We start from the raw sequence: 12,128 nt of genomic DNA on the forward strand, positions 1-12,128 counted from the left end.
AACCTTAAGACCCTTACCTGTTTTTGTTTATAATGCTTGTAAATGCCAGTTATTTGAATGGCAGGGCTTGGAAATATCTTAATTAAAAATGTCCTGCATGCTTTTTATATGATAAACTGATCTTTTTCTCTTGCTTCCAAGTTGGAATTAACAGTTTTTGTTCATTTCCTTGCTCAGTGCAGTGGCATCATTAAAGTCAGTATAGCTGTGGAAATGGTTAAAGGGTAGGATTCTCAAAAGCACTGAAGGGATTGAGGAGCACAAGCCCCATTATAGAACAATGGGATTTTATGTTCCTAAGTCTATTTGGTACTCTTGAGAATCCCACCCTTAGTTAAGTATTTTCTCAGAGTCAAAAGATGGATCTAACCCCACTTTTTTTTTTGTTCTGTGTAAAATACTTTGCTAAAAATATTCTGCAAATAATTTTAAGAAAAATGTGACAATTTGAGAAATACTCAGTATGCTTAAATAGCAAATATGCAAAGGATACTTGAGATGTGTTGACTTTAAAGTTTAGGTGCCCAGAATGACAAAGTAATGTTATAGAATGCAGACTCTGTGCAACCCTTCATTATGCACAACAAAGAAAGTAGATACAGTCTAAATCTGATCATCTGTGTAGGGCTGCCAGAAAAGCCTTTTCAGTACATTGGGTGGGTTGCAGTTTCATTTTCTTAATTATAATTCAACTCATACAGTTAACTAAAACAGTTCCACCACAGTCACAACTTGCCAGTATATGTCAAGTCCATGTTACTCTGCTGTGGGTGTGAGGTAACTAGTATAAGTGCATTCTGGGGTGTCACTTAAGATCATGCAAGCAATGTGGGACTTCAGGGCCCTGAAGAATGCACAGTAAATGTAAAGAAAATTACATGCTGATTGTCCTTCTTGCTGTTTGGATATGCCACCTAAAATTGGATGTCTGCCACGCTTTAGATCCCAGTTCAGCAAAACAGTTAAATGGGCTTACATGTTTTGCTGAATAGAGATGAACTTAAGCATGTGACTTAACACGTATAAAATGAGTTCCTCTTTTGGGGTATCTGTTTCATGGCAAACAGAAGTTTGCTTTTTTATTTTTTTAAAGATATTTAGAATCCATGGAACGTTATCCAAATTCAGATTTAATATTTGTGACTAACAATTATTTGACAGAGTTTTGGTTGGTTTGAATTTTCTTTCTCAGTCACATCTTTAATGTCACTTTGAAATGGTTTTTATATTTAAACACCTTCTAAGGCTAATATTCAAGTGGTCATAGTTACATAAGTCATATTCACATGACTATAAATCTTATCATAGTGTTTCCTAACGTAGTACTATATTCTTATCATGCAGATAACTATTTAAATCATTCAGCTTAGTGACTTGCATATTTATTTCAATGAGGCTTTGCATATTAAATGCATATGATGATGCTGCCAAAATTGCTGACAGAAATATGCTCTGATCACTCAAGACGCTAGCAACCATGTTGTTAATCTAAAGTAGCTGCAATATTGCTTTGCAGTACTTCACTATAACTTCCAGTGAAGTTAACTGGTGTGAGCTTCCAGTGAAATCAATGGGTGTTGATTATTCTAAGTTGTGAGGTAAAAGTATTCAAATAAAAAGCAAGCTTTTAATGCTCATCTTGTGAGGTATTAATGTAACTTAATGGATTAAAGCTGTTCAGGGTTGGTTTTTTTTGTGAGGCTCTTTTTGAAAAAACAAACAAACAGTGCACGAATACAGACTAATACATTCAGTCAGGGTTTAGAACTATGGTTTGAAACAGATGCGTGAGATAGTGAAAGCTGGGAGTAAAATACTCCACATGTGGAGGTGCATTAAGCAAATGTATTATAATTCTGGATGATTATGTGTGAGCAATGCTTATAGAAGTTGCTACTGTACATACTTTCACTGCATCTGGGTGGCTGGACTACAAAATCTTTTTCTCCCTTACCTTGTCACTCTTCTTATCCTAAAAATCCGGAAATTGGTATAAGTGAAATTTGTCTGCAAGATTTTATTTTTCAAAAAGTTATTTTATGCACAATTTCTGATGAGGATAATAATAACTTTAAAATTCAAACTGGCCAGTTTTGAAGACAGAGGTGTGCTTTTATAACCTCAGCCAAGTTTCTGCTGATGTGATCTCAGCTGTTCAGAATTGAGCCACCTTAACAGAGTTTGGTGTGGGAATGCAGACATTTTAACTATTGTGATCCTTTTGGGCTATGGCTAATGAAGATGACCAGTCAGTTATGCTAACTAAGTTCTGTAACTGAAGTTTAATAAGAGTTTTAGGAGACTCTGGTGCAAGCAAGCTTAGTCCAAATTTTTCTGTAAAGGGTACAATAGCAACATCCGTCAGACTCACCTCAGGTATTCATTTATCACTTATGCTCTCACTGTTCTAGCAGTCTATTCGGACAACATAGAAATGCATATGTTTTCAAGTACTGTATTGTATCAACAGTAATTCATAGATAGTGGAGTTTTAATCTTTTTTTATGCACTTGCGATTCATGTTGTCTGAAGACAAGAATTCTGACAGTATGGATTTAGAAGACTTATAAAGTACCTTTAGGTTTGACAGTAGTTAATTTTTGCTTTGATTACCATTTGTGAAAACAGCAATATTTATAAAGCAGTCATGTTCTTTGTACAGTGAATAGAAAGCTTTCTCGCTCCCCCACCCCACTCACAAAGAACTCAAACAACACCCAAAGACAAACATCCTAAAATATTTCTTTGGGTGCTTCTCTTTCTTGGGGAAGGTGATTGTGGTGGACATAATGTTTTAAGTAAACTATTTAAAATGAAATTTTGAATAAATAATAATTTGAAAAGCTTAGTATGCATTTATATATTAAAGAACCAATACTTCACCAAGAAGATGGTACCTTTCCTAGAGCTTGTAAGAGGAAAGCTACCATGCTTATTTTAACCATGGGTTTCAGAGTAGCAGCCGTGTTAGTCTGTATTCGCAAAAAGAAAAGGAGTACTTGTGGCACCTTAGAGACAGCTCACGAAAGCTTATGCTCTAATAAATTTGTTAGTCTCTAAGGTGCCACAAGTACTTCTTTTATTTTAACCATGTTATCCCTCTCTCATTTATTTTATTTTTAAGGACCATGTCAAGTTAAAACATGAGGCCCAATCCTGTGTCCAAATGCATGCACAATATCAATTAACTCTAACCAGAGTTACCTGTATGCAAGAGCTGTGGAATGCTGTGTTGCAGTCTAGTGTGAAACTAACTAGAAGCCACTAGTGCTGATGGCTGGCAACAAAAGTCACAAAACAAAAGAGGAGAGGAATGGGCGGAGGAGCATAACTATTTATGGATAATTTCTGACCCCCATTTTGACAGGCATTAGCTAGAATATACTGAATTCAACAGAAGCCTTATTTTATCTGTTGTTAACCTCTTCTGATTATTAAAGCACAAAGGAAAGCAATTTAGAATTTCTCACTGCTCATATAATCATGTGACAATACCAGTTTTTATGATGGTGGTTGCTGCCATTATTAGTTTAAGTTCCAGTTGTAATTAAACTTTTTCAAATACACTTCAGTTTTTATGTAGGAAGCCTTCTTCATTCTGTGCAGGTCATTACCAGTCTACAGTAGTGGTTTCTCTAGCTTATGATAGGTTCTGACTATTGTGATATTGTATATGTAAATTAAAAATAATTATTAAATTAATGTGCACACTCATTTCAGTTAACCTTTCCTCCCCCCAAAAATCCAGCAGTGTACTCTTCAATCTGTTTCTCGGTGTTTGAAACTTCTGACACATGCCGTAGAAACTTTTGTTGATTACTGTCCCTGTTTTCAGGCAACTTGTCCCACTGAGCAGGTAAATAACTGGCAGCTTTTTAATATCTTTTTTTAGTATCTGAGGTGCTGCTCTATCCTGTAAAAATATAAAATATTTATAATTAATTTCAAGTAGAGGAAGAAAACAGGGATGCGGGGTGTGGGGGAATAAAAAGAAGAGAAATAAGGGAAGATGGCAAAAGAGCAATAAGACTTCATATTTAAAACAAAATCAACTTATTTTAACATTAATTTTCTGAAACTTATTTTTCTGGAAGAAAGTTCTAATATCTCAGGGTGCTAGGGGTTGGGTAGAGAACACTGGTAGAGTTGTTACTTCACTGTAAGTTGTTAGGACTTGAGTCAAATAAATCTTTACTCTTATTTATTTACACCTGTAGGATCTCTGAAATGATCTTCCCTCCTATTCAACTCATGCTGTTTATTCTTGTTTTTACTAGTGGAGCATGAATAGTCATCTTTCTCTTGATAGTGAGCACCAGAGCTTACTTTAGCCCTCTGATATTTTGGTTGTAGATGTTAGATTTGCTCCTGCTTTTCTTTCTGACAAAGGATAAATGTTTGTTTTCCTGGTATATACGGATGTTGACAGATAATGCTGGTGAGCAGTGCAGCAGATCAGGTCTAATGTGTTAGCTAAATGACCATAGCAGCCTTTTTTTTTTTTTTTTTTTTGTCTGCTGACAGTACAGACAAGTGTGAGTTCAATCTGTTTATAATTGCAGTCATTTGCAGTTGGTCAGATGTACAGCAGAATCTGTAAAATGACCAAGCACAGTGGAAAAAATCCAGCTCTCGAGAATGTCTTAATGGGTCCCAGGTGTAGTTAAAGCATGCACATAGATGTGATGGGGACTCTGCTACCTAATTGTTATGTTCAATGTAAAGCTAATTGTCAATGTGGTGTGTGCAAGCAAATTAACTTCCCTATGCCATAGTATAACAGAGGATAAATGAGGTGTTTTGGGCTCCCAGTCTGTACTGCTGACACACATACTTTTCTTGAGGTTGGGAAAGAGTTCCTAAGGGGAATCAGAATGGCAGCTAAGAAAATCCATTTGAATAATGTGCGTTATATTCACATTAGGGAACCTGCCTTCTCTTTCTGCGTCCATGAGCAGGTTTTCCTTTCACATTTGTTGCCGGTGGTTTCAGTGTTCGAATTTTGTTGGCAGCATAGTCGCTTTGAGATCCAAGATTGCCTTTATGCTGTCTGGTAACAGTGACAGGAAGTAATGTCACATTAAACTTTTTTTTCCTTTTTTTCAAGAGTTACTGGAGGGAATCTATCCAAATAAATAATAATGTTGAGCCATTGGAGAAAAATAAAGTGTTTGTTATAAAATTGATTTAATCATTTATGCCAATCTGGATTGTATGTAGACTTTGCATTCTTAATCCGTGATAAATTGGGTTCTTAGCACAAAAGGAAGGATTATCCTCAATTAAGTGTCTAGTCTACTGAAATTAAGACAAAACAAAAATTGGTGTCATGCTGTTTTTCTTCTTAGTGAGTCAACCAGATTTTTTTTTGACACACAATCAAATCAGTTAACAGTGTAGATGTCAATCCAGAATGAAAAGTCTGTACTATTATCTATAAAATCTCTATTATTCCTTTTGGGAAAATAGTAATTCTAACATTTCAAAATCAGTCATTCGTAGAATGGTAAGGCTACCTTTTTTTATTTCATTTGTTGTATTTAAATTAGCCATAAAAGAGAGAAGAGAACTGATTAGATATCTATAGAGATATCAGCCTCATGAAGGTGTTGTGAAGCTCCTGCTCTTTCATGCTATCAGCCCTATATTTGCCATTTAGGGCATTAATCATGTGGGAAATACAGTACTTTATCTGACATGTTGGGAAAATCTTCTCAGTTTGCTGTTCTAATTGACAGGTTTCAGTGATCACTCTTCTTACAGTGTGTATGATAAAACCCATTGTTTCATGTTCTGTGTGTGTATATAAATCTCCCCACTGTATTTTCCACTAAATGCATCCGATGGAGTGAGCTGTAGCTCACGAAAGCTTATGCTCAAATAAATTTGTTAGTCTCTAAGGTGCCACAAGTACTCCTTTTCTTTCTGTTCTGATTGGTAACTGTTCTCTGAACCCTCAAGTCACTTCTGCTGGCAGGAGGCATGCTGAGCCCTGGGTAAAAAAGTTTGATATTGTCATCTGTGTCCTATTTTTTGTTTACTGTCATTTGTGTTGCTTCAGTATTTCATAAAATGCTAGTAACATGAGTGGAAAATGGAGACCTTTTCATACCACCTGATGAAATTCTGTACAACTGATACTCAGAACTAAAGAAGGAGCAGTTTGCAGTAACAAGTGTACATACATAAAAAACATACTTTCATCAATTGTGGGTGGACGTTTTGAAGCTTGCTCTTAAACCTTTTAAATATTTTAATGTACTATTTTCATTTCTTGCCCAGACTAATCATTGAATTTACCCAGTCTAAACTGATTGTTTTCAGGACTGCTGATAATGTAACTCTTCCTTTGAATAGTTAGTAAAATCTAATTTTTAAAATAAATTTCTTTATTGTCGACTGATTTTATGCAACCCAGAGCAGTGTTGGCATAATCTGGGAATGAACACGCAAACCGTCCAAGATCTCAAACTCTAAGATGTTGGACATGTCATGTAGGAATGTGAGCAGGATCAATTAACATCATAGGCCTCAGTGCTTGTCAGGGAAATTGACTGGAATACCTATTGCAATAGCTTCTCATGTGGATACTTTTATTCCAGAATAAGGGCTGGTCTGCCGTTAAATGCTGCAGCAGCATGAAGTGAAGGCACTACCTGTGCCAACGGGAGGGCTTCTCCTTTCAGTGTAGATACTTCATCTCCATGACAGTGCTGCTGTCTACAAAGGGGTTAGGTTGTTTTAACTATGTGAGGTAGGGGATCTGGATTTTTTCACATCCCTGAGTTAAGTAGTTATACTGACATAAATTTAAAGTGTAGACCTGGCCAAAGAGACTCGCATTCTGGATTAAGAGTTTCCATATGGGGAACTATTGAGGAATAGCTATTCCAGTCACTTTTCCCATGTAGAGAAACCCTCAGTCTGGAAAACTGGAGAGGGATGGAAGGGGCTGAAAAATCATGAGTAGATTTCCTAATGCCGCAAGTTGGTGTGGCAAAACAGCTTTTTAAAAAAAAATTATTTAAGAATAACCTTGAAAAAGATTGCCAATAAGTTCAGTCGCTCAGCTCCTTGCTACCCATTATCCATCCCCAATGTGACCCTCCAGGGTAGTGAAACTATATTGGGGGTAGGTCTAACATGCCTTGCCCTCTCCATTTACACGCACACAAATTTCAAATGACTCTCTTCCTTCCTCCACTCCTTTGCCCCCAATAAAAATTTTGGTGAAAACAGTTTCTGCATTTAAGGCCTGATCCAAAGTAATTGGGAATGTTTGCAATAGATCAAGTCTGCATTTAGTACCCAATAAGATAACTTATTTTTTCCAAGACCTTTAAAATAATGATCTTGTCTGCTATACCCCAAACTATATCCAGTCAAAATGGTTAGCTTTTAAAAAATATGTTGGAAGTTGCACATAGCTGGCATAAAGAAAACAAGGTAGCATTTGAAGTGACAGTTAAAAATGGTGATATTAACATTTTATAAATAAGGTACATTTTGCTTTATTGTTGAGAACCACTGCTCTGGGGCATTAACCTTTCCAGACTACTGTACCCCCTCAGGTGTTTGATTTGTCTTGCATACCCCAAGTTTTACCTCACTTAAAAACTACTTGTTTACAAAATCCGACATAAAAGTCTCACAGCACACTATTACTGAAAAATTGCTTACTTTCTCATTTTTACCATATAATTATAAATCAATTGGAATATAATTGTACATTGGACCCTCCCATACAATAGTACTTACATTTCATTGTATAGTATGTAGAGCAGGATAAACAAGTTATTGTGTGTATGAATTTTTTGTTTGTACTGATTTCACTAGTACAAGTTCTTATGTACTCTGCTGCAAAATTAGGCAAATATCTAGATCCGTGAACCTGCAGTCCGTGGCCACTTGCGGCCCAATCAGCACTGATGTGCGGCCCATGTGACATTCTCAGTGCCATACAAGTAGTGTATCTATTGTGTGGTTGCCGCCCACATCACACAGAGAGCTGCATATGTGGCCCACAATGGTAAATAGGTTGAGAACCACTGATCTAGATGAGTTGATATAACCTCCGCATATCCCCAGGGGCACACGTATGCCTGGTTGAGAACCACTGCCCCAGAGCATTGGGGAGCCAAGAGGTGATGCTATATAGGAATTTTGCAGATGCTCTTATCTATTTGACTAGATGTTTTCAAGATCTATAGTCTTCCTGCTCTTAGGAATTCCAGTTTGTAACAAAAAATAATGAATAGGATGACTAGTGGTTATTGGGATGGGGAAGTTACATCACAGAAACTGTGGACCCTTGCCCTTAATTATTATTCTGTAAACTAGTAATTAAATGCATATCATAGGAACTGCTTGTGTGTGTGTGTGCATGAGTATGCTTTTTGGGTTTATATAGTACCATGTATGCTTTTTGAATTAATAAATAAGTTTTTTTTATTGTTTTTTACAATACTGAATTGCACAGAAGTGTTTCAGCATTGTTTTGTATAGACACGTGCATGTAAACATAGGTAGGATACAATCATGGGTGCAGGAACTATACATTAAAGGGACACTAAATTTAAAAATACAATAAAACTATTTCTTATCTTTGTTAATACCCAAAATTACTCTCTACATATTTTAGGCACGGATTTTGCAAGCTTCTTGCATGATTGGAATCTACACCCATGTGGAATAATTTGCAGGATCCAGGTCTTAAAAATACAAATTAGTCTTTCCTTTTTTGCAGTTATTTTCTGTGAGTTTGGACAATGAAAACTAATGAAGTCAGTTTTACATTCTGTTAGTTTCCCTTTTAGCTTCTCAATACTGCAATATTTGAGTTGGTTTAAAAATTATTTCTCAGCATTTTTTTTAAAAAGAAAAATTTCTGTTGGCCTTGGGTTGAGCAAAAGCAGGCTTTTTTCCCCACTACTTTTTAATTTGTGGTCAAATTTGAGTTGACAGTGTCTCTTTAAACTAAAAGAAAAGGAGTGCTTGTGGCACCTTAGAGACTAACAAACTTATTTGAGCATAAGCTTTCGTGAGCTACAGCTCACTTCATGTATCCGATGAAAGCTTATGCTCAAATAAATAAAAAGAAAAGGAGTACTTGTTTTGCGAATACAGACTAACACAGCTGCTTCTCTGAAACCTCTCTTTAAGCTGTATCTTCTATTGCAGACATTGGGTGTTTGTTTTAAAATACAAATCAATTTTTCATCAGAATTGGATTTTAGTATATATTACTTCCAAAACATTGGCTTCCTTATTTTCGTGTGTGTGTGTGTGTGTGTGTGTGTTTGGAAGGAGAAGATGGGTTAAATTCTGCCTATACTTATCAAGGTAATTAGTTCAGTCATCCAACAAGCCCACCTTTTAGCCGCAAAACATTGTGGTAAAGACATTACTTTGAGCTTCTTTATACTGAATTTCATTGGACCCTCCCATATGCTTTATGTAAGCCCTCTGGCATTTGTGTAGCTTGAATACTCATGAATAAAAGAGCTTAGAGCTAGCTTTAAAGTACAGCCTCTGAAGTAGGCAAAAGAGGATTCAAATTGTCTTGTGTACCCTGTTTTGTTTTCTTTCTCCATGTGGTTGAGCATTAATGTTTGAGCACTGCAAAGCTTTGGTTTCAAATGCGGAGTCATTCAATGAGTAGCAAACTGACTATTAGGTTATGTTTATGATATTTTAAGAGTAAATATCTATGGCTTTTAATTATATGCAAATATTTCCTATGGACTCACCACTGTATCTGATTTGGCCTAAAGTAAGCTTTCTTTTAAGTATGTAAATGTATATTGGCACCATGCTTCGTTCTTGTGGTGGTTTTTTTTTTAGATGGCTTTTAGAAACCAGGCTTATGAGGTCTTTTTGATAGGAGTTTTTTGCACAACTCATTCAGCATTGTTCATGGCATTAACACATCACTGAACAAATTGCCCTCTTGCATATGCTAATCCCGAACTTAAAAGAACTCATTGTAACTTTTTTTAATTCTTTAGCTGGAGGGGAGATGGGAATCTGAGGCATGTCCAATTGTGTCATGTGACCCAAAAATATTTAAAATGCCCTTTTTCTTTGGGTCAACAGTTTGTACTTAGCATATCTGAATGAAAGTAGCCTGTGTCATTTGTAGAAAAGATTAGTCTTTGCTCTTGTGTGTGTGTGTGTGTGTGTGTGTGTATTGGCCTCAGTTTTTAATTCCAAGACTGATTAAACAATGCAATAGTGTGAAATTAAAGCTAATGGTGAATTTTATGTTGGCAGTGAAAATATTTAATCTTTCTGTTTGCAGTAAATTTATTGAAGGTATCCTGTTGAGGTTATTATCACAGCTAATAAATGAGCACTGGGTAATCTTAGTCTGTAGCTAACACCTACTTAATTAAAAAGAAAAGGAGTACTTGTGGCACCTTAGAGACTAACAAATTTATTTGAGCATAAGCTTTCGTGAGATACAGCTCACTTCATCCGATGAAGTGAGCTGTAGCTCACGAAAGCTAAGTGAGCTGTAGCTCACAAACTTATGCTCAGATAAATTTTAGTCTCTAAGGTGCCACAAGTACTCCTTTTCTTTTTGCGAATACAGACTAACACAGCTGCTACTCTGAAACCTACTTAGTTGTTGTTGTTTTAAGAGGTAGTGTTCATAATGGTACATGCAATGGGCAGATCCTCCAAGCTTCATTTGCTTTTGACATTGTAAAAATGAGAGAGACATCCTTAGGTAATACGTTATAATTGTAAATTTAAAGTTATAAATGCCATTGTATGTTTGTGTGTGTGAATACATATAAAATACTGTATGCTCACAAATAAACATTGTTTCTCCTAAAGTAAAACAATAAGGCCAGTTAAATTAAGTAACCTCACAAATAGTTACTGACGAGCGAACTAAATTTCTGATAGGTTGATGTATGCAAAGATTAAGCAAAGAATAAGCAAAATGTAAAATGCTTGAATCTCTATAATTTATAATTTGCCTTTGAAGACTTTGGTGAGGTTGAATTAAATCGAACGAGAGATTGAGAAGGTATTACATTTCTAAAATATTTATTGCATCCAGTTTTAATTTTCAGGTGTATATGAAGGAATTCGGGAAGGAATTTTTGATTTGACCTTGTGTTTTGTCTTTACAGAGTAATTCTCTGTTGGTACCAGACAGCCTGCGAAACACAGATAAACGCAGGAATGGTCCTGAATATTCCAATGACATTAAAAAAAGAAAGGTGGATGATAAGGATTCCAGCCACTATGTAAGCAAATCTGTTTCAAATAAATGATTAATTTATTTGCAGATATTTTGTGTGTGAACAGTGAAATAGTTGTTAAAAGCAGGGCAGATTGATTGATTTAAATCAAAGTTATTTAAATCACCCATTTTAATAATGATTTAAATTAGCAAACAGGCAACCTTATTTAAATAATCTATTATAATCTGGTTTTGTGTTTATACTTTTTGGTTAGTTTCCTAAAGAAGGTTAGTTCTCACGTTGAATCTCAACTAAATATAGCTTCACATTAAATTTGGTGTTTGTTTTTGCTAATCAGGAGGATACACCACATTTATTTAAGCAGTTATATTGAATAATGTACATTTATTTGGATTCTTAATTTTTCTTAATTCATTTTTAATTTTTTGTTAGAAAATGTGAATGGTGCATTTCTTATTTATTAAGTGATTAATTTTAACCTAAGATGTTAAGCTCTATTTTGATGGAATTTCAGTTAAAAGAGCACAAAAATGGAATACTAATTTTTAATTAAACTATCTTAAATGTGCTGCATACATAATATGAAAGTTTATCAAAAGGTGTAACAAAATATGTTTTGCATTTAAAACAATCTGATTTATTAAACAAAGGTAGTGTTATCTGTAGTTGGTGAATCTGAGTGTTTCTGGTCACCATGTCTTTAAGATTTTAGAACTAGTAGATCTCATAGTCTCATACCTAGTTTTCATTCATCGATTGGAAGAGGAAAACAAGCTTTCCTGCATTTTCAACTTCCATTAGTTACTTAATTTTGAATGAACTAGTCACTGAACTGAAATAGTTGAATAAACTGAAATGAAGAAAATCTCTCTGCACTTTCAAATATGTACTGCTTAATATTATTTTTGC

At 35.2% G+C, this 12,128-nt stretch overlaps 1 protein-coding gene across 4 annotated transcripts in view; it reads left to right on the forward strand.

Annotated features, from left to right (window-relative positions):
- Window positions 1-12,128, forward strand: part of TLE1 (TLE family member 1, transcriptional corepressor) — a 99,567-nt gene that overhangs the window by 48,797 nt on the left and 38,642 nt on the right. For all 4 annotated transcript variants that reach the window (XM_038402103.2, XM_038402104.2, XM_043514379.1 and 1 more), the window contains one exon: window positions 11,145-11,261. In XM_038402103.2, the coding sequence (XP_038258031.1) occupies window positions 11,145-11,261 (117 nt within the window). The remainder of the gene's footprint in view (window positions 1-11,144; window positions 11,262-12,128) is intronic.

This window comes from Dermochelys coriacea, chromosome 5, assembly GCF_009764565.3.
Source record: "Dermochelys coriacea isolate rDerCor1 chromosome 5, rDerCor1.pri.v4, whole genome shotgun sequence".
Classification (NCBI taxonomy): domain Eukaryota; kingdom Metazoa; phylum Chordata; order Testudines; family Dermochelyidae; genus Dermochelys; species Dermochelys coriacea.